Source organism: Chlamydotis macqueenii, chromosome 17 (assembly GCF_036417535.1).
Source record: "Chlamydotis macqueenii isolate bChlMac1 chromosome 17, bChlMac1.mat, whole genome shotgun sequence".
Lineage (NCBI taxonomy): Eukaryota > Metazoa > Chordata > Aves > Otidiformes > Otididae > Chlamydotis > Chlamydotis macqueenii.
In genome coordinates, this window is record NC_141572.1 from 8,796,340 (window position 1) to 8,819,187 (window position 22,848).

The 22,848-nt window shown below is 39.9% G+C and overlaps 1 protein-coding gene across 3 annotated transcripts in view; it reads left to right on the forward strand.

The window, feature by feature from the left end:
• Positions 1-22,848, forward strand: part of ARVCF (ARVCF delta catenin family member) — a 271,742-nt gene that overhangs the window by 181,999 nt on the left and 66,895 nt on the right. For all 3 annotated transcript variants that reach the window (XM_086761839.1, XM_086761841.1, XM_086761840.1), the window contains 3 exons: positions 3,976-4,583; positions 14,578-15,077; positions 21,926-22,109. In XM_086761839.1, the coding sequence (XP_086617965.1) occupies positions 3,976-4,583; positions 14,578-15,077; positions 21,926-22,109 (1,292 nt within the window). The remainder of the gene's footprint in view (positions 1-3,975; positions 4,584-14,577; positions 15,078-21,925; positions 22,110-22,848) is intronic.

Sequence of the window (22,848 nt, forward strand, 5' to 3'; positions counted from 1 at the left end):
GAATAAGTTGGTATACTGGAACTTTTTGTACTGTGCTTGAAACCTTAATGTAGTTTACAGAATTGCAAATATATTTTAAGCATACTCAGACAGCCTCTTAATAGGGAAATGACTTGAAGCTTTCATCTGGTGCTCTGAGATTGTAGCATTGAAACAATTGAGCACCTTTGATTTGTAATCAGGCTAAAAAAACCTCTTTAAAGAGGTTTTCTTTAGAGATGGGAAGTAAACAGAGGAAGTCAAATTACACTTTTTCCAAGTAACATGTATCTGTAAATTTTTCATTAGAGCATATCTGTAGTGAGGAGTTCATGCTAATAAATGTTTCTCAAGATAGAGTGCATGTGGAGGATCAGGTGTCTCAGATAAGACAGTCTGCTAGGACTCCCATTTGGAATAGCCTCATTCTCTCTGGCTAATGCGTCTGTATTAAGGAAACCACAAAAATGTTGGGAGAGAAGATTACTGTGTTGTCAGCTGCTCACGACTACCTGTTCTTTTAAGAAATATAAATGAAACATTCCTTTGAGCTGGATTTTGTGAAATAAAAATGTTTGGTTTGTTAGGTTTTGGAGTTTTTTGTTTGGTGGGTTTTTTTTGTTTCTGGTTTTGTTTTTTTTTTTTCCTTGGAAACGTAATAAATGGACCTTCCTCCATGTGCTGGCTAATTGCTTCCAAAAAGCTTCCCTTTATTGTCCTATAGGCAACAAAGTCTGTTTATGACATGATAAATCTCTATCTCAATGTCTGCCTCTGACAAATGAGACATGAGTGCAGATACTCTCTCTCGAAATATAAAAAGACTCGGTTTGATTTCCCCACAGTAACACCTTAGCATCATTGAATGCTTTTATGCTATGAGAAATGTGTACTTTAATGCTTGAGTGGAATGTTCCTTTTTGTGTGTCTAGCAAGGGGATATTGATTGTCCTGATTCTTTCCACTCGTTAATAGGGGCAATGTTCAGAAAATGATAGAGATGAAGCTGTGCTAACATTGTAAACTTGTTCTTACATGTGTTGGCTGATGATAAGTGTATCTTTTTGACTGGCTACAGCCGTTGAAAACTTGTCTATGCTAGTCTCAAAGACAGGAAATAAGGTAAACTGCGAAAAAGTTGCAAATTTATCTCCTGCATTCTGTGTAGGTCATATTAAAAAAAAAAAAAATCTCTGTAAATAGAGCATAGTGTAAAACATGGAGTACCAGAGCACGGCGAAAAACTCATTAAGTGTAACTGGTAAGTCACAAATTGTCTAGGAATTGATTTTCAAAGCATTCTGAAATTCCACTTTTGTCTTTTTTGTGTGCATGTACTTAATATTTGTAGACAATTGTCCTTGCCATAACATTTATACGTTGTATTACCTCATCCTATTTGATAATAACAGTGATTCTCTGAAAAAAATTCAACAACTGAAGATAAGCAGGAGTCTAGAACTGACAGTAGGAATGCCAGGTGAAACGATGTAGCAGCGACGCCTGCACTGCAAAGCCTTTGTCCAAGGATCCTGCAGGTCAAAGCTTGTTCCTTCTTTTGTGCTGTTGGTGCAGCCAGACATGGTTTATTAGGTACCTTGCACTGTCTGATCTTGACGATTTTATGAAAAAATTACACATGAAAAATTATGCACACAGTGGCAACATACGTCCTGAAAAGAGACAGTTGGATTTAGATTTCAAGTATCTGACTCCTGTTGAACAGTGCTGAAAGAAGGGGCTTTGTGAGGTTATGTGATTGCTCTTCCTGGCATCTAGAAAGCTGCCTCTTTGTTCCTTCCTGGGTAAAAGTATCAATTTCTGATTCATCAAGTTGTTGAAATGCTACTTTCCTTCCTGTTATTCCCGTTACTGGTTCCCAAATTCAAGAACGTAAATGCCCAGCACTTTGCATCTCTTTTTGTCATTGCTTTGCAAAACTTGCATGTTTCAGACCTGAGAAACCTTGCTTTTTCTATTCTTAGAAAATCACTTGTGAACATGTTACTTTGAATGAAACTTTTGTTTCAGACTTCAGTAGACTACTGAGCTGTGTTGCCTTGTGTATGTGCACTTTACAAAGAGCTACTGTAAGCTACGCCAGCTCTTTTTCTTCTCAAAATGCTAAATGTCTAGTTTTATAAATGCCATGACAGCAGTCTTGCTAATAACTGAGTGGAAAGTAGTATTGTGCAGAGGTAATAAGTCAAAACTGCAGTTGGATTCTATGTCATTAAATAAATATTTAGTTTTACTTTCTTTTAGTTATCAAAATGTGTGCTTTTAAAAAAAGGTGGGGAAAAGAAGACTTGGAAGCATGGAAGCTAGCGTCTTTCCTGATGTTTACTTGCTAAGGAAATCCCTTTGGGCTGAAGAGGAAAATTCTTTCAGCTCTGGCCCAAATTAGATACTAAGATTGTGTTGGTACCTGGCTGTGCTTTATTCAGCGTCATGATGCTGTAATTATGCTGTTGGTGGAGAGCCAGTTGTGTTGCTTTCAGTCTCGCAGTATTTCATTACTTCATTAGGCTGAAGTATCATTTGCTCACAGATGTCTCTAGGAAAAGAAATGCTGTTTTGGTGAATTTTTTTTCTGTTTGGGGTTTCTGTGTGAAAACATCTGGCTAGAGGACATGTCTGGAGCAACTTCAAGAGATGTACTCTTTATTATTTTGTTTTAGCCGCAGCTTGGCTAATCTGGTGCCAATCTAAATGTTTAAATCGGAGGCTATAGGTCAAAATACCTATTTGGACTTCAGAGCCACTGAGCAGTCCAGGATTACATGTTATGGTTACTGTTTCTCCCGATGTACACATTTCATTCTGCGGATTACATGAAGAAGAGTGTCATTTACTGATGCTTAGTTACCTCTGTAATACTTTAGAAACCCAAAATACCTCTTAACAATTTTGGTTTGTGTTCCTCCCCTCCATGTGTGTAATATTTTCTGGTGGGAGAGAGATCTCATATTTTTGGGTGTGATTTTTTTTTGTTATTTGGTTGTTTTGTTTGCTTGTTTGTTTGTTTTTACAAAGCGCTAAAAGTCAGCATTTACTAGGGTTAGGATAACTTTTTATAAGCTAAAGTAACTTTAATAAAGTTAGGTTAAGGATAGACTGCCTTCTGCTGGACTTGATATTCTCCCCAAAACAGCTCTTGCTCATCACTCTGGAATGCAGGACAGAAGTTGATGGACCCCAGATACCAACCAAAACAGAAGCTCTTTTGCTAGTTTGTAAATAGTAGTGGCTTTTGTCTGATGCTGTCTTACGCAGATTACCAGACCCTTCCCGTGAAGGCAGAACTTTCTTGGAAACACTTGAGGAGTCTTTGTTCTTACCCTTTAGGAAGAAACCCTGAACACAAGTGCCCTTTGGACACTTACCATTTGCAGTTTTTGTCAGTTATGTGAAATAGTCCAATTCTATCTGTGTTGAAAGTAGATTTGATTTATATGAAGAAGAGATAAAGATGTATCTGTGTGCAGATTTTTCTTCAATGTTTTAAACAAGCTTATCTAGCCCGGTATGTTTTGGGTAGTTGCAGTTGGAAAAGCTGTGTGGCATTCTTGTTCGTTGTTGCCAAATAATGTCACCAAAATAAGAGAATAACACCAACTACCTATTGGGCTTGTTTGGTCATGGACAGAGGTAAGCATATGTTAAAAGAGAATGTAGTTGTGCTGTCTCAGAGGTAGAAGCCTGAAACTTTTCTGTTTGAGAGCATGGTTTCCTAAATACTACTGCCAAATTTGAGCTCCATCAAGTTACACGGTGGTACAGATCGGGCAAGAGTGTGTGACTGTGTAATAGCAAGTGAGCTGTATATACAGTAGGTGAACTCCTGAGTACACCAGTGCTTTCATTCAACGGGCACGTCACCATAGTATGCTTTGTGATGCTCTCTCCCCATTTTACTGTTCTAGCTCCCTGTATGTCTCATCACGTTGTGCAGCATGGAGACAATTAACACATTTATTCACTTCCTCTTCACAGGTTACCAAAATGGTCAAAACAGTCACCACCAGAACAGTGCGTCAGGTGCCACTTGGGCCTGATGGCCTGCCGTCAATGGATGGCTCGTCTCCCATGGGCAGCTACACAGATTCAATAGACAGAAGGTACATGAAGAATGGGGAGCGGTACATCACACCACAAGCGTCTTCTACGTTAACCAGATCTTACAACAGCTACAACGATTCTTACGCTGAAAGCCATGAAGGCCAGTATCGCCCTTATGTTGGTCATGATGGTTATGGAGATCTGTCTGATAACTATGGCAGCTTGTCTCGTGGCGTCAACTACCGTCCTCGCTACGCCTACATGCCAGGAAACACTTACAGGCCAGATGATGGTAGCTTCACTTTGCCAAGCAGAAGGGATAATTATGGTCCTGTTGCCCAGCCTCAGGTGCCAGTGGGTAGCAACGTTGACTTGAACCGCTCCCAGCCAGAACGCTTCCAGCCAGAGCCCTATGGGCTGGAAGATGATAACCGCAGCCTTGGAGTAGATGATGAAGGATATGAACTGGATCCTGATTACTCCACTGTGAATCGGAGGACATCTGCAGGTGTGCCAGAGAGAGGAAGACCTCACAAAGGAAGGTAAAAGCCATTTGTTTTTTGCAATGCTGGTTGTTTTACAGCTGGTTTGTTTAGCTGAAAATGTACATTTGACCTCTTAATGGTCTTGTAAGTTCTGGAATTACTTGATAGAAAATCATCATCTCATTAGCCCATAAATGATTACAAAACACACATGAAATACAGAAGGGTAGTGCTAAAGAACCATTTCACTGTGTTTCTGACCTGCTTAGTTTAGCATGAATTTAGGAAGAAAAACGTAATCTTTTAGAAGAGGGCTAAGTTAACTCCTTTTCAGGAAGAGGGAAAAAAAGTATGACTGCATTGTGTTGTCCCAGAGCCATCCCACACTAGCAAGGTGAGAAGAGGATTTGTAATCTGTGAGACTTCTGACAGGTCTGGTTATGTGCACATCCGCCAAACAAAAATTTTGAGCAGCTGGTTGGGGTTGCAGATGAGCTGATACCTGGTGGTGAAGGGATGCCACCTTATATAAAAGCTGTCTTGTGAGGTGTTTGACAGCCTCAGCTCCTGTCCTGTGCTAACTGCAAACCCTCAGCTCCATGACCAGATTGTGTTGACCTTCACTGAAGTACTTCAACATTTTTTAAGACCAGATCATTATTTTGTCCTGTGCCTAGGTAAAGGAGAGATAAGAGCATCTGTATTGCACTTAATGTAGCTAAAGTGACCAGTCATAAATTACTTCTGATTCAGCCCCCTTTCCAAGGGATGTTCTATTTTATGCCTTATTTTCTGATATTGGTTGTTTGTGCTGGGCTTGCAGCTATCAGCTCTTGCATTTAGAGAAAAAAAAAAAAACAAACCCACAAGCTTGGGAAGAGAGTCTTATTACTCAGCTGAAAGTAATCTTCTGAGTATAAACCTGAAAACTTGTATGCTTTGTTTTCCAAGCAGTGTACAAACTTTTTGCCTGTGTCTTCATGAAGTCATATCCTCATGTTTTGATATGGATTTAGTTATCATTATTTTCCTTTTAATTCAGAGTAGTTTCCAGAGCTGTAAAGATTCTGGAACCCACCTGCTTTGTAGGTAGTCTTTAAACTTGATACTTCTGACTGAAGGCTTCACTTCATTGGCAGTAGTTGTCGGTGGGATTTGCGTAGGCTTGTTCACTCTCTTGTCTTGGAGCACTCCTACTTGGAGATGTTATGTCACTCGTGGTTTCATTCATACTTACACATCTCTATCTTCCTTCATATTTTTGGAAGTTCATTTTCAAGTTAAATGGAATCAAACACCTGGAAATTGTAATCTATATTTTTAAAAAACAGAGAGAGCAAGAAAAAAGGTACCAAGGCTTATCTCCCAGAACTGTCTTTAAGTTTCTTGTGACATCTTTGATCTTGCAAGCGTAGCAACCAGTGGAATCACAGCCATGTTTTGTGAGGTTAAAGGGAATACCTGCAGCCAGTGGGTGCCAAAATACTGATCAATCTATCAAACTTTAATTGGTGCTCCCCTGCATCTAAGCAAGTTTACGGTTCTCAGGCAGCAGTGCTTTTACATTTTTAATGTTTTTCAAACTGTATGCATGATGAATAATTAAATAGATTCTTAGAACCTTTCCATTTGCATTTTTAAAGTTGATTGATTTTTTTTTTTAAATGTGTCTTTGATTTATTGTTCCTTGCAGTTTGGATAGGACCAATTCACAATTTTTGTTTTACATTTCTTTTGTTGTGAATTTTTTCCATATTTAATGTGATCAAGAGGCTTTGACAAGTAATTAGCCTGACTGTGGCAGCAAACTTCAGCTGGTGAGAACATAAGAATATTGTATGAGGGCCTCTTAGTAAGTAGTTACTTTATGACATTTCAAAGAAATACTTGAACAATTCAATAAACCTGCATTTCAGATATGCTACTGATCTGCAAGAAGCTAAAGACTACAAATAGTGCTTTGTACCAGATGAGGGTAATTACTACTTGATTATTCCTCTCTAGGTTTTTAAAAATAAGTTGTTCTCTGTGAAAATGATTAAATGAATGTGATAAATTGATGAAATGTTTGATTACAAAAAGTTTGTATGTGTAGAGTAGGTATAACAGTCAGAAGCTTTTTACATTGTACTGACTTTCAGCTTGAGCATCTTCATCATGTCGTGAACTGAATTCTTGTGTTGGCTGTGGAACTTCAGTTATTCTCTCCTTTTTTGCCAGTAGGTGCTGCCCTCATTTGTTAATTTGTTAAAGGTAGAGCAAGGATCCTTACTGTCAGTTACTAGTCTTGATGCTGTTTTGTCTGAGAGGACTGAATGGAGGTTTCTCATTTGAGTCTGGTAGCGAGTCTCACCCTGTATGTGATAAGGAGGCAACCCAGCTGCATCTGGAGAGGATCCTCATCAAGGGTGTTACAAATACAGACTGTTCTTTCCATCCCTTGCCTGCTCCGTTTGATCAGAGATAAATATCTATTGTGCTCTCCTTCTGTCATCACCAGCCACATTTAAGCTGTGTGTATTTCATTTTAAATGGGGGCAAAATGTGCCTCCTCACAAACATCTACAAATCCAGGTGAGTGCACAAAGCCAAATATTCCCTCTGTTGGCTCTTCGGCGCTTGTGGCTGGGTTTGTTTCTTATTTTCTGTTACCCTGAGACTCTGCTGTAAGAGGTATTACTTTCTGCAAGAAGAATATCTGACACTTAATGTTCTTTTCCTCAGCATGTACTCTGGTTTGGTTTAAGTTAGATTGCATAATAAATTGGGGTGAGAGAAAGGCATTTGGGGTCTATAATATACTGATTTAATATTACTCAAATTTACTTGAGAAGGTATTTACACATCTTTAATTGGGTTTATTTTTTTTTCTTCATTTGTTAGGTTGTCTTTATTGAATTAGGAGGTTTTTTATTATGATCTTTAAAAATATGTAGTCTTAAGGTGTTTCTAGGTGTTTTATATACAGTCAATTTCAAAAGAGAAGCAGGAAGTATTGAATATTTCTCATTCACAAAAAAAACCCAACCCTACTATTGTTTGAGTATTTTTGAATCATTAAAATCATTAAATTGTAGTTAACACAAAAGAGTAGGAAAAAAATGGCAAGTCATAATTCATCTTATTTTTTTAAATTGTCTTCTGTTCAACTTCTCATCTCTTGCCTCTGTGGTGATTTCTTTCCAGAGTGAATCACTACAGTTTGCACTTGTACTACCGTTCATGAGAGTTCTTTTTCCCTAAAAACTCTGGAGCAGCTACTGCCAGTGTTACTATTCCAGACTAGACAGGATATGAATTTTTAATGTTGACTAAATCAACAAGAAAACAGTTTTCTACTGTTACATTTTTCTATGGCAGAAGCCTGAGCTAAGAGACAGACTATATCTGGTGGTTACTTCATGGTCCAAATTATTATTACCAGGAAACAGGCCAGATTTTAGATTAAATAACTGTAACACCAGACCTCTCTTGCTTCTGTTATGTACAGACAGTACGAGAACATTGGTATCACATACATGTTAGCCACATTCTTCTTCTGGTATCTTTTTTTCAGTCTAGAATATAGAGGCTTATATTTGTAGATAGGCTTTCAGTCAGCACTTCTGGCCTAACTTCACCCACTTCAAGTGTGGTCTCATAGCAGCACCCATGCAGGCATCCTTAAGGAGATATCTGTCACTGTAGATCAGCCTCTTCATTGGGATGTTGTCTAGTTTGGGGCAGGAGCGTATGGACATGCCTGGGCAGAACGAGGTGAAGCAAAAAATGCAGTCAGTTTGGAAAAGATATGGATTTTTCTTAAGGACCTCCTTAGAGTGAATCTGTTTTTAGTTTGTTGATGTGGTAGCAGAAGACTGACGTATGGCTGAGTTTTATGTGGTGAGCAGCAACCTGAGTCGGCTCATCCCATAGCAGCTTTTAGGTGGTTCCAGTCAAGGGTCCTTTGACGTTTTAACCATATGGCCCATAACCCAGACTTGTCTCAGCAGAGGATTCAATCTAATTTTGAATCCTTTTTTTTGTAGCATCTTATCAGGGAACCAAGCCCGGCAAAAGTAGGACTGGATTCTGCGAAGTCCTTAGATTTCCCCTTCAATGTTTGGCACAAAGTTCCCTACCGAAATCCCAAGCCTTTTTGGTCTTTTAGCCTAGGCAGACCCCAACTACAAACTGTGATGGATGTTACACTTGTATAAATTTTTGAGGCTTAAATGTGTAAGTCCTTCACCTGTTTACTCAAATGTACCTATGTTGAAGCCACAAGGAAGATGATAAACCCACAAGTTCTGTCTCAGTTTTTGTCTGTGCTAGAATGTATTTTGATAAACTCCCTGAGACAGGTGAATAGTGAGACTCACAGCATCCTAAAAATTCAGCTGCCTTGCTACAAACAGATGGAAGGCAAGCTGCTTGTAGTCAGCAACTCTGGCATACTACCAGATCTGTTCAGTCCCGAGAGTAAAGAGCTCTTGGCCCCCTGAGCACAGATGACTCTATCTGCTGAAGCTCTCTTAGTCCTTCTTCTGCATCAGGTGGCTTGCCTTTTCAGCATAGCTGCTCTGCTAGCGTGGAAGTGAAAAATCATGTTTGGCTCCCACCGGTCCGACTCAGAAAGATGATTTCTTTATTCTCTCTGTGTGTAAATGTGTTGCTGATTTTACTCATTTGTCTTCAGAAACTGGGTGTGTTTAACTCCCTGCTAGATACTTGCTTTTGACTTCTTCACTCTTTGCCTAGTCTGCACTTCTCTGGCCCCTGAGCCCCCTGTTAAAGGAAGGGAGATGGGACTTGACCTGGGCCAGACCATCCTCACTTGCACAAAGAGTGAGGATCTCTGTCTGCCAAGGCAGTCAAAGGCCTTGTGCTAGTTCTGCATTACGCTACCTGATGACTTATTTTACTCCTTTGCTGGTAATCTATTTTGGTAAACTGCTTCACTTCGACGCTGTTAAGCAATAGCAGAGCCAATGTTTAGAGCTTCCCTTGTAAAATATTTCAGGATTCTTATTCTTTTCCTTTAATTACAGTGTGGGTTGTTTCAGGGGTTTTTTTTTCTTTTTTATTTTTTTATTTTGTTTTGGGGTGGTGGTTTGTTGTTTGGTTTTTTTTTCCCACCTTCTCCAGACTTGATCATAGTATTTAGTCCTGTGAATCTGAACTGGTGTGATACTTGCCTTCGCTGAGCTTTCTTGTACAGCTCTTAAGTTCACACCAGGATCTCAAGAGTTTCTAGATGATTATTCAGGATCTTGAAGGGGCAAGTGTCCAGGTATTATCTTTGCTGTCAGGTAAAGTCATTAGGTTTTGTTACTGGTGCATTAACCAGTGGCTCTTGACACTATTTCGTCCTACAGAGGTGTCTTGGATCTGACCTGTGTGGCCTTATTTCTGCAATAGTGTTTCTTGTGTTCGTCCTTTCTCTGCAAATACTTGAGAGACACTGTCTTGTTTCAGAGTAGCTGTCTTTGTGTATTTAAATGGTCATGTTAGACCTGCAGTCTTATTGTTTCACTGAGGAGATGATCTGGCAGAATCAGGTTGAGATTGGCAGGAAGAGAGTTACAAGTGAATGGTTCATGTAAGAACGGGACTGTATGAAAATGACAACAGTTGTTAAAAGTCACTTGTGGTTCAGGGTCTGCTTCCTTGAGGATGCTTTGCTTCTGCTGTGAGGACACGGCCAGCAGAACGTGCTGTGGTCGTCACTTCACCATGGAGCAGTAGGTGGTGGGTTCTAAGCAATGTTGCCCTCCACCACCTATGTGATTCATCCTAACCCATCCGCAGCTTTACATACCCATGGCATTCAGGAATGCAACCTCTTCCCTGCAGCATGAAACACTCCGTGTCTTCCCATGTGCTGTTCTACTCCAGCTCTGTGTCCTGGGGGATTTTGTCAGAGAGGGATCATCAAAGGCAAGGATGATCAAAGTCTATTGGCCGTCTTTGGTGCATCAGTAGCTTTGTATCGGAACAATGGAAGAAAAAAAAACTTTTAAAAAAACCAGACAGCTTTGTCAGAATAAGTAGCAAGTTGGGATGTGATCTTCTTTCTTTTTTAATGACTGATTCTTTACTTCGCGTATTCACATTCATATTTAATACTAGTGATTGGCAATTTTTTAAAAGTTAGTATTGTTGATAAGAGTTATCTGGTGCTCTCTCTTGTCATGTCAGTGTTGCAGTATTAAGTCCTAACTCTGATTGTTTGTTGTGGGCAAATATAATGAAAGCAAGGAGCTTTGTGTGGCACAGGGAAGACGATACAGCATGAGGAAGATGGGCCCATTCGTGTGATTCTGTTTGGAAGGCTTTGTGGAAATAATGCAAACAGACTGCATCCCAAGACAATAATTATCTTTGTGTATTTACATGGATGAGAAGGAGAGAGAAACTTAATTATGCAGGTGTAATTGGGGTGGTGTACAGTTATGTTGTAGGCAGCTCATAAGACTGAGATGTGCTGAATTGTGAGTTACCAAGTCAAGCAAGCAACAGCTGTGCAGAGGGCTATTATTAAAATTAATCTTCTGCTACTTTTCTTTTATGCGGTCAGTAAGAATTGAACATGAAGATGAGTTTGAGAAATGAGTTCTTGTTGTTGTTTTAATGCTGGTTGTCCCAAATTTGCATGTGTAAAAAATAATTTTGTTTGAGGAGTAGTTAAAGGGTTTTGTAATTACTTCTGCCCTGTGTATATGCACAAAAGTAAATCTTTTCAGTGCTGTCACTTTCCTCTTGGAATGATGGAAACAGCTTTGTTCTATAACAGAAAATACAAGGGCTGTCCAGACATTGTAAATTACTGTGTAGAGCAAGTACTGAATTATACATACGCAAATAACTGCATCAATAAAAGAATTTCTTCAGATTCATTCTGAGTTTTGGATACTGGCCCATTTTTATCCTTTCATTCAGTTTATGGTTTAGAACAGCAATTAAAGCAACTTAAAGTCAGTAAAGGTGCTTTTAACGTTAAAAGCATTAATTGCACAAGATTAAGTTCAGTCTCCACCTCCGGTTGCTCTTCTCCCCAGAGTCTAGTTTAATTAGCAGTCCCTTTAGGATAACAGCAAGCTCCATTTTCTTTGAGTTTTAATGGTCTATGCTTCCTTCACCATGACATCAGAAATTGTTCAGTAACATCAGTTAGTGCTTAAAATGAAAGTTTTTTAAGAATAATTTTGTAGCAATTAAAACTACTTGCTTGACTGAGATAACTACAGTACTGAAATAGTAGCTAATCTGTCTAGGAAGAAAAAAACAGGCAAAAATCTGCTGCTGGCTTGTTTTGTTTTTACATATATAGATAAAAGAAGTCATTTTATGTTAATGTCTATTAACAGTGAGGATGAAGAAGAAAAAACTTCTAAATTTGAGGCTTAGAACAACTGGATTAACTGGAATTTTGATTCAGCTCCCCAGCAGGTCACCTCAGCTCTTCATCATTCTCAACCATCTGTCGTAGTTTCGCCCCGCTGGGGACCAAGCTACGCAGTTACTCTCTCACTGCCCCCACGCTCTGAGGGAATGGGGAGAGATGATTTAAGGAAAAAGGCTCAAGGTTTGAGATAAGGATGGGGAGAAATCCTTAAAGTTACTGTTATGGGCAAAACACTTGACTTGGGGAAAGTTATTTGCTTATTATTATTAAAATCAAAGCAGGATCATGTGTAAAAGAACAAAGTAACTTCTCCCCACCCCTCCCTCTTCCCAGGCTTAACTTGATGTTCAATTATCTCTACCTCCTTGCAATCCAAGAGGCACAGCGGGGAAAAGGGAATGGGGGTTGTGATCAGTTCATCACCTGTCGCTTTATGCTGCTCCTTCCTCCTCAGGGGAACAACTCCTCACATTCCTCCCCTGCTCCAAGCCCGAGATCCCACCTACAGGCTACAGCCCTTCGTGGAACTGCTCCGGCGTGGGTCATCTCTTCCACGGGGTGCAGTCCCTCCAGAACAGCTGTCCCAGCGGGCCCTCCACGGGCCACAGCCTCCTTCAGGCCTCCACCTGCTCCGGCGTGGGGTCCTCCACGGGCTGCAGGGGGATCTCTGCTCCTCCGTGGGCCTCCATGGGCTGCAGGGGCACAGCTGGCTCCACCATGGGCTGCACCACGGGCTGCAGGGGAATTCTGGCCAGGAGCAGCATTACTGCTCCCCCTCCTTCTTCATTCACCTTGGTGTCTGCAGCCGTTCCTCTCACAAGAAATTCTTCACAACAGGCAGGCAGATACCTCTCAAGTTCTCTTCACATCTCATCTGCTCTCCACTCCTTGCAGCCGGGCCGGGCCAAGTCAGGCCCAGTCGGCCGCCCAACAGGAGGCCAGAGGGTGAGGCCTGCAAGGCCCACAAGGCCTCCCCCTCTTTGCCCTGACTCCAGCTTCTTCACTTTTTTTTTTTTTTTAATTTTATTTTTCCCCTTCTTAAATATGTTATCGCAGAGGCGTTACCAGGGAGCATTCTGCCACTAATTGGCTCGGCCCTGGCCAGTGGCAGGCCCACCCTAGGCCCAGCCGAGTCCGCTGGACAAAGGGTACACTTCCAGAAGCTTCTTACAGAAGCTGCCACCGTACCCCCCCCACCCACACCCCGCCACTCAACAAAACCAACACACCATATTAGCGAGCTGGTGTGAGCCTTTGGGGCAAAGCCTGAGAGAGGGTAGATTACAAAGTTGAAAGTGTTTGTCGAAGTTCATAACTATAAGGTGCAAATTGCCTTATTTCCCTGAGAGGTTATTCACATGTAAAATTGAAGAATCTGTGGCCAGTAGCTCACTGTGCATAAGCTTCAGATTTCCTTTTGTACTTCTCCTAACAACCTAAATTTTTTGTCACAGATGGATGCACCACACATGCACTGAAGCTCCCCTGCATGAACTGTGCATGCTTCAGAGGATGAAAGGTGTCACTTTGAATAAGGGATGAAGTATATCAGTGACTCTCAAAAACAAGTTCTGAAGTTTTAAATACCTTTCCTTACAAATCTCTTGCAGATCTATTCTGTCTTTAGCAGCTCTTTGTAGGAAATGATTGGAGGGGGCGGCATTTTTTTCTGAAGGTTAGAGATTATAGTTGCAGCAGTGGTTGTTAAAGAAATATTTGTCAAATATTGATTTTTTAAAAAAAGAATATGGACATTTGTAGTGTGAGAATGTACTGTGTTAGAATATTTTCAACTGTATTGATTGTAATTCTGCTCTTTGTGTGAACTAGTAATATCTAAATAGGTGTGTTAACTGGTTGTGACTGACCTTATTTCAGTTACACACAGTGTAACACGCTTGTGGCACAAGATGGATGCCATTGTAATGCTGTAAGGTGATCTTAAGAGTGTCTAACATGCAGGTTAGTTGCTGATCTAGGGAGGAAAGCTCAGAGTACTGGACTTGTTTTGGATGTCCAGCAAATTACTGTGGTGTTAAAAGGTGGACCCAGGTTTCTTGACCATCAGCCTCTTACCTGTATTCTGAATGATTCCGTACAAGACAGACTTTTATTACAGACTTGGACTCGTGACTTAGGTTTTCCATCATCTTTTACGTTGTTATGTATATTGATGAGTTCACAATACTTGTGTGAGCATCAACATGGAAATGTAGTGGAACTTCTCAGACTTGCTGAACATGACTGTGGTCTCTGCCCAGGCCTTGAATGCCTTTAATTAGAGTTTTGGTTTGTTGCAGAAGTAGCAGCATTAATGAAGCTCAGTGTTTCTAAATGTAATCCAGCTCTATCATAATTGTTTTGCTAAGTGACAAAAATGAAAGCAATCTGTTTGATGACTTTCAGTTCCTGTCATGATTTCATCGCTAGCCAAACAAATACTGTGGTGTAGTCCCATCACTGCTGAGTACTCAGCTATGGTTAATTTTCAAGTTACGAGAAATAAATTATTTGAAAGGGCAAATATGCTGCTACTAATGATGTTTGTGATATTAAAAGGTTTGCTTGTAGCTGAAATCTCCATACTGACTCAGAGGTACAGACTGTTTAAATGTGCTTTCCCCCCCCCCCCTTTCTTTCTTTTGGGACTGTTGCTTCTTACAGGGGCTACGATGACCCCATCGAGACAGAGATGGTTGAAGAGCGGATACCTTACCTTCATGGTGGCTACGCAGCACCACTGGCACAGCCAGAGAGAGGAAGCATGGCTAGTATTGACCGTCTGGGGAAGCGCTCCCCCTCTATTGACAGCATTCGTAAAGACCCCAGGTGGAGGGACCCCGACCTCCCTGAAGTAATTGCCATGCTCAGCCACCCTATTGATCCAGTCAAGTCCAACGCCGCAGCCTACTTGCAGCACTTGTGCTACGAGAATGATAAAATCAAAAAGGACGTGAGGCACCTTAAAGGGATACCTATCTTGGTGGGCCTGCTTGATCATCCAAAGTCGGAGGTCCATCGTAAAGCCTGTGGGGCTCTCAGAAACATCTCCTATGGGAAGGATAATGAAAACAAGGTGGCTATAAAGAACTGTGATGGGATTCCTGCATTGATCAGACTATTGCGAAAAACAAATGACATGGAAGTCAGAGAGCTAATTACAGGTCAGTGTATGTAGTTTCTTTAATGAATTATTCTTTAGTAGAGTATTTTCAGCTTCAGAAACAAGAATTTCTGGAGATTAGAGTATTGAAAGAGAATTTAGATCACTGGCTGCAGCTGTTTCTTTAGCAGCACCATGTTTGTGGTGTGAGAAAGCCTAAGGCAAATGTGCCCTTCAGGAGGAAATCGAGATCATCTGTTTATATAGCACACTCGTGTTTCCCTGGCTACTGAGAAATGGATGATGCTTGGACGTAGCATGCAGCTGCATGTGTTTGAGTTACTGAGGCTTAAATGAGTTATAGCAACTTCCTTGGCAGGTAATTTGTAGAGCTCTTGCCCTCAGCAAGTTATCATCATGAGGTAAGATATGCTAATCTAAAACTTTCCTTGTTAATCTCTTATAAAACAATCCTGCTGTCATGTCCCCACTACTTCGTTGATAGAGTAGTCGGTCTCCTCAGGAACGCTTCCAGCCTCCGGTGCTGGGGACCGAGGCAGTATATAAAGTTGCAGCATTTCTGGACTGGAAAACTCAGATTTTAAGTAGTGTAGAGCCTGCTGTTGAGATGCTCCGGACACAGGGTTTGCTTGTTGCAGTAACTGGAAAAGGGAGAATTACATTTTGAAGTTACTGAGTTCATGCACACTTTTCAGGGAGTTTTCAATCACTTATAACTCCATTATTCAACCTGGTTTTTATTTGAACTTAGTCTTGGACATCATCCAAAAAGAGTAATAAAGAATATGCCAAGTTTCGAAGTTCAGCCATTAAGAGGGTGGAAAAGTATGTCAGCTCTTAAACTAAGGAGAAATATATTGTTCTTCAGTCTCCCATAACTCATGAGGAGTGAAATGGATTTCCCTTTCTCTTGTCAGAAGCAGCAGGGGATGTTTGGATGGAGACCAGGACAGTTGCAAGGAATTTCCCTGCCAGAACAGATTTCTCAGAAAGTTTTGTGAGGCTAAAATGGGTCCAGGACTGAAACTGTGTAGCTGCTTTATCAGTGTTGGATTCTCCAGACAGACCTTATTGCAAACATGGATTAAGCTGTTAGAAGTAAACATCATAATTCTATAATCACCTCAAAAAAATTATAGCAGCTCTCCAAGTTTTTACTGGTAATCGTAATTCTCTGAGATGAACAGTGGCCTTGGATGTTGCAACTGTTCTTCCTCAGCCATTATAGGATATTTAGTAAACTAGGTCTAAATATACAGTGTAGAAACTAGCAGGGATATTTTTCCAGTCCTTTTCCACTCAGCTGGTAAAGGAGAGCTGTCTGTTTTGTCAGAGAACCTCTAAGGTAGCATGTGTTGGTTGTCATTTGATCGTTGTCTGTGCTTTGTCTCTTAACATGGAAACTGTAGATAGTATTTATATTCCATTTGTTGCACTCATTTAGTTTGTCTGACTTTTTTTTTTTTAAATAAAAAAATATCTGTTTATCTACTGTTCCAGTTTACTCAAAACTAATTTCTGGAGAGCTGAGAAGGAATAAATTTATTTCTTTAGCTTCAAGAAAGGAGAAGCTGGTCTATAATTTACTCTGAAGGAATATCATTATAAAGCTAAGTGGTAATCAGTCACTTTTGAGATGGTGAAAACAAACTGAATGTTTTTCCTTTTCACTCTAAATGGCGATTGCTTTGATATCCAGTTGATTAATTAGTTTTACAGTTCAAATGCATTTTATCTGACAGAGCTCCTGCTAATTAAATGTAGTATTTTTATTCCACGTTGGTTTTTGCTATTTAAAACTCTTTATTTCCCGTTACTGAGAAACACCAGGAATACTGAGGGCATTAACCTAAACAGATGTCCAGCAACAGATGATGTGCATTTAATCTCCACCTAACCAGGAATAATTTCATTCCATTTCTAAAATGATGCCACCAGATCCAGTGTGAGACATTCAAGCATCAGTATAGAAGAGAAGAGTATTCCAGCAATGCCTCTGTGACTGGTGCTGCTGTACTTCAGTCAGTGTTCAAAGCCTTGGCTGATAATGTGGAATTGTCCGCTCGAGAAATGAGCTCCAAAAGTCAGCAGAGAGAGACAAGAGCCAACTTGACATGCAAAGGCAGCATTCAGCCAGGGCTGTGACAAAAGGACTGTGTTTTGAAGCCTCAAAAATTCCGATCACAGTTCTGATGTTCTTATGGTAGAAATCTTGACTTTCCTATATGGGTACTTTTCCCTAGTGATAAACCAAAGTTTATCACTAAATTTCCCTGGTGATGAACAAGGGTTTGCTTGTTTATTTCTTTTAACAGGCTGCAAATTCAAGTTTGGTATGACACATTGGCTTTTCTGTGATTTAATATTTCTTCAGCTCAGTACTGGCTGTTTTTTGAAAGCTGAATAGTAATCATCAGCTGGTCATCCCAGATGGGGGCGGATGATAAAATAATCCTACTTTTCAAAGAGATTTAAGTAATTTAAAGTAATTGAAATCATTCAAATGTCCAAATTCAAGAGCACTTCCAGTCTTGAAGTTTTGCTGCTTTGGCTGTGGGACACTGCCCGCCTGCAGGACAGGAGGTACATGGGAGCATACAATAAGACACACTATTTGCAGCTGGAGAGGGCGCTTTCTCACAAAAGAGAGCATCTTTCTCATCTAGTATGAGAGTCAGTCTTTGGCTTTAGTACAGCTCCATGGCCTCTCATTAACTTGGTGATCTGATGCAGCAGCCACAGCTGTCCAGAACAGTATGAATCAGGCAGCCAGCTGGTGTGGTCAGTGGGTTAATGGAGTGGGGAAAAAAAGCCACACCGCTACGTTAAAAATCCATAAAAAGTAGATGCAGTGGCAGGCGAGCGTGAGGGAAGAATCGGATGTGTGGTGCTCGGTGCTGAATGAATGAGACTTGATGGTGTCAGCAGTGTGTTCACTGCTTCCCAGAATATGTGTTTTGGAGAACGCAAGTTAGACAAACATATGGACATGCAAATTTGGAAGCAAACTGAGTATACTGATGCAACACTACTGCCACGTTAAGCAAGTCTGTAGCTTTTTTTTTCTTTCAAATAGCACTGGTTTTAGCAGAATTTGAAAGCCTTTTCTGGATTAATACCATGTCTGGTTTACTAGACGTTCTTGAGATATCTGCAAATGACACTAAAAAATGATGTCCCTCAAGGTTAGACAGATCTGTGAGGCATGTAAGAATACCTTCACAACTCAAGATACAATCATTAAATACCACAGGTCTCACTTTTCTTTCTTTTTGAAGTGTGGAGTTCAAAATGTATCCCATCTACCGCACTGAGAAAAGCTCGATTTAACTGTTAGAGTGTCCATAAGTAAATAATGAGTAGAGTTGTGATGAAGAATATTCCACAAAATTCTCCCTTGCATGCCTCTGTAGTCTTGGAACTGTACTACTGAACTTTCAGAGAATCATTTTCTTGAGAAATTGAGAGAAATTAGGATTAAGCTGATAAGGAATTAAGTCTGTTCTGATTGGGAGAGCTGCAAAAGTTTTATCTTGAGTGATAAGGTTTCTTTGTGCAGGAAGTGTTCCCATCAGATATGCAAGACCAAAATTCTGTTACGTTCTTTGAAAAGCAATCAGAAGTTGGTAGCTTTAATGAATAATTTTGTTCTTTGTGAGAACGTTGAAAGTAATTTTGTTGTTTAACGACATTGCACTGATTTTAAGTGGTGCGGAACGTGATTTTTCCTGATGCTGTATGTTGCCAAACTGGTTTTAACTGAAAAATGATTGACCTTCAAAATGTTTTGCAGAGGAAATATTTTGATCTAATTCTGTAATAGAAACTTGCAGATTGATCAGCTTGCTCAGAGTTCACACCTTCTGTGCTAACATCCTGTCAGCTGATCAGACACTTCCCTTTGAAGTACCATGCGATCTTCAACTTTCTGATTGCAGATGAGCTTCCTCCTTCCATTTTCTGTTAGAAGGCTTGTTAGAAGAAGGTCTCTTTTCATGGTGTATTCTGTGATACAGTAGTTCATGTTGAGGTTCTTGACCGCTACTTAACTTGAAGAAGCACAACTCCAGTCTTCAGAACTTAGAATGATACAACCAAGTCTGTCAAACGTGTACAGGACCAATGACTCTTCGATGAATGTGATGCAGAGCACTTCATTTTCCCAAATGCGGAGTTATTTAGTATAGATCATAGATAAAGAATTAAACAGCTGCTTCATCTAATTTCTTGGTGACATTGGATTTTTGCAAGTAAGCAAGCATAGCAGGAAAATATTTCCCTTGGATTTCAGAAGATAATAGCATGTATATATTCTGCCAGAATTTCTTTAGAAATGTTTTCATGACTCCAAGGAGATGGAGATTTAGAAAATTGTGACTGTGACCCTAATCACTTTTAATATTGCATGAATCACAAAGCTATGTTTATAGATTTTAGTAATTTAAAATGTATTTTTACAATAATCAGTACTTTTGAAATAAAAACTTACAGCTAGTGTCTCTGCTTAATATGTTGAAAGAGTAGAGGCAATGGCTGTAGTTACAAATATATAAATATATTACACAGAGTGTTTATGAGTAAGATAAAGATTGATCATGATGGTGATCATCTTCTAAAAAGCAATAGTTGATCTTCTGGATATAGTTCAGCAAGGATGGATAAAAAGCGTTCTGTCAGTCTCCGTTGCCTGGTAGCCACTCAGTGAGATTGACAATCAAAATTTGTTTGCCCTAAATGGTTTATTGCATAAATTGCATTCAGCCTATTGATTAGAATTCTGGATGAGTATGTACAAGAGATCCTTTTGTAGGGGCAGGTAGTTCTCTTGGTCCGGATGAGGTTACCAGGCTCACCGAGGCTGACTTGGGTGTGGTAGATTGGCAGGTTAGTGCTGAGTTCAGTGTTGCAATCCGGTTAGAACACTATTGAATCCGACTTGCGTTTAGACTCGGTCTCGTTCAGTGCTAGATGTTTAGATTTTGCGTTTGAGTTTTGAAATGCTGAGCCAGCAATGCATTATAGAGATTTGATTGTAATTATTATTTTTATATCAGTGAGTCTGATATGCTTAAGGAATTGGCTTACAATAACTAGTGTAGGCAGAGTAATTTATTGTAGTGGATAGAAAGATAAAATTAATTCATATTTCACCTATACAGTCTTGTTTGAAAGCTAAAATAGTAAGTTATGAAAATCTCGTACAGTGAGTTGTATATGAATGGCAAGGGAAATAGGCCAAAAAAGCAATATTTTTTAATAGATTTAGAAAAAAACTGAAAAACATTATGGTGTTCATTCTGTTGTCTGCCTCAGAGTTTCTTTATTAATTAGTATGGTCTCCTGAGTTTGAACAGATGCATGGATTTTGTAAAGATCACTTTGAATAGGAGACACCATAGCATTTGACTTCTGAGCGTCTGCTAATCGTCAGCCTTCGAGGTTATCGTAGAAGTGCCACTCACTACTCAAAGGGAGATAAAATTCCTGTCCTGAGCTGGTACCTGTCATGACCCTATATGGATAATACTCTGGTATTAAAACAGGATGTTTGGCATTTGACACTTCTAGCTTGTAGCAGTGAAAGTCTGAGTGTGAAGGAGAGTTCCCACGAGATAGCTGCCTTCAGTCATTTGAAGGTAGGTGTGGTGGCCCTGGCAGTTCTCCGTCCTGTAGGAGCTGCAGACTCCCTCACTACTTTCCATTGACTGACAGGATCCTGCAAGTTCATGTGTTTGTTAGGCTGTGTGACAAAAATAATAGATCCAAAGTCTTTTTCCAGTCACTTTTAAAGTTTGAAAATTGTAGGTTTTAAAACTTGGAGTGATTGAAAGGAACTGAAACAAGTTGCACCTTTCTTGTTCTTTTGTGTTTTGCTTAAGACATATGTACCAAGAGGTGCATATCTACAATTTGCACTGCAGTATGTACAAATTCACAGGTGTAGTAAAACAGGGAGCCTCAAGTTAATACTGTATTCACTTATGAAAAATTTCCTGTGTGTTCTGGGGAATCTCACTTTTCCATTCAGTCTCTGAAATTTTGCTTGTCTTCAGACTTTTCCTTGGAGATCAAAAGTGTGCATCTGGTTCCCTCCAAGTGTTGTTACTGATAGTTCTCAAATGTTACCAGGCTAAGGAGCAATAGCTATCAGGAGACTGATACAGGTCTGCTGGGAAGTTGTATTGCTTATCTAAGACTGAGTATTTTTGCAGTTGCAAGGCTATTCTTCTGTTATGTTGTTTTGATGTCTGAATTTTGTCTACTTTGGCTCGTAATTGATGTAAAAATGGAAAACTCAGAGGAGCTTTGGTTCTCAGCTCCTTCAAGGAGTCATATGCTTCTGGCACCAGGTGATTTGAATACAGATATTACCTTGACAGGAAAATGTGAAAGTAAGTAATAGAGAGGAGTCTTGAATGAAATACTGTTTTGTGCAGAGGGTAAGCGTAAGATCAATGACCCTCCATAAATTCATCCCTGTTTTTGAGACTTGCTCAATATACTTGTCTGCTGCACTGGATGAATTTTTACTTTTTGAGGCATAGCTAGCCTTAAAAGTGTGACAAAATTTGTATATAGCAGAAAAATCCTATTGATCTCCAATAGCACATTACATTTATGTACTCTCTTGTAGGACTTGATGACTTCAACAATATCCATGTCTTGATGAAAGTGCTTCCATACTTTTAGAAATGCTTCTGTTGCAGCAACTGTTGAATTTTCCCTAAGCTGTGTGCTACTCTAGTGTCTCTCAAGATTGAGTAGCCTTGACTTTTCTTGTAGTTTTATCATTTAACCTTCTAGTGATTCTCTGTGAATCTAGTGATTCTATTTAATCTAGAGATTTTAAATAGTTATTATTCTCTTGTTATTTAATAATCACTGCAGGCACCCTGTGGAACTTGTCCTCCTATGAGCCCCTGAAGATGGTCATCATCAACCACGGTCTGCAGACACTTACCAATGAGGTGATTATACCTCATTCAGGTTGGGAAAGTGAGCCGAATGAGGACTCTAAGCCTCGCGATGCTGAGTGGACAACTGTCTTCAAGAACACTTCTGGTTGCTTACGGTAAGGGAGAACTGTGGAGTGTTAATCTGTTCACCACACTGTTTAGGATTTTCTTAAAATTACTTTGTTTTGAAGTAAAATACCATGTATTTTTCATTTTTGCAGAGATATCCCCATTTTAGTGGCCAGAATAACAATGCTTGGAGGTATTTGCCTGCCGTAGACTCTCTTGTTGTAGGACCTTGTCAATGTACGTCTGCACAGTGGGGTCAGTGTGAAGAGTAGGTCATTTATCCAGGTTAGAGGGATACCTACCCTACCTTGAGAGTGGAACAGTAGATGCTAGAAGCTGGGGTCAGGAGGAGTCCTAACGCAGTCTGAAAAACCTGAAGAACCAATGTTCCCTAAACACAGCGTCTTTCATTTTGCTATTCTTTTGAGATAAAATATTGGAGATGCCCTGCTAGATTCTTCAGCTTTAAGAGGAAGTCAATTAGTTTGAACAAAATTAATAAAGATTTGGCATTGTACCATCTGTTGCTCTGAAGTATACTTCTGTCAGATTTCTAATGATTAATGCATCTTCAGAAGTTGGTTCATTTCTGTTTCTTGGGCTTGTGGTCTCTAAATTGCAGTAACTGTTCCCCTGAGTAACTTCACAAATGAAGAAAGTAATGAAAAGTGTTCTGAAAGGGACCGTTACTGAAATTATTTGCAGTCCCACTGGCAACTAAGGTCCTTTAAGTAGGCTCCAGACATCATAGGTTTTTAGTTACTAGTGTCTCATTTTCTAATGGTG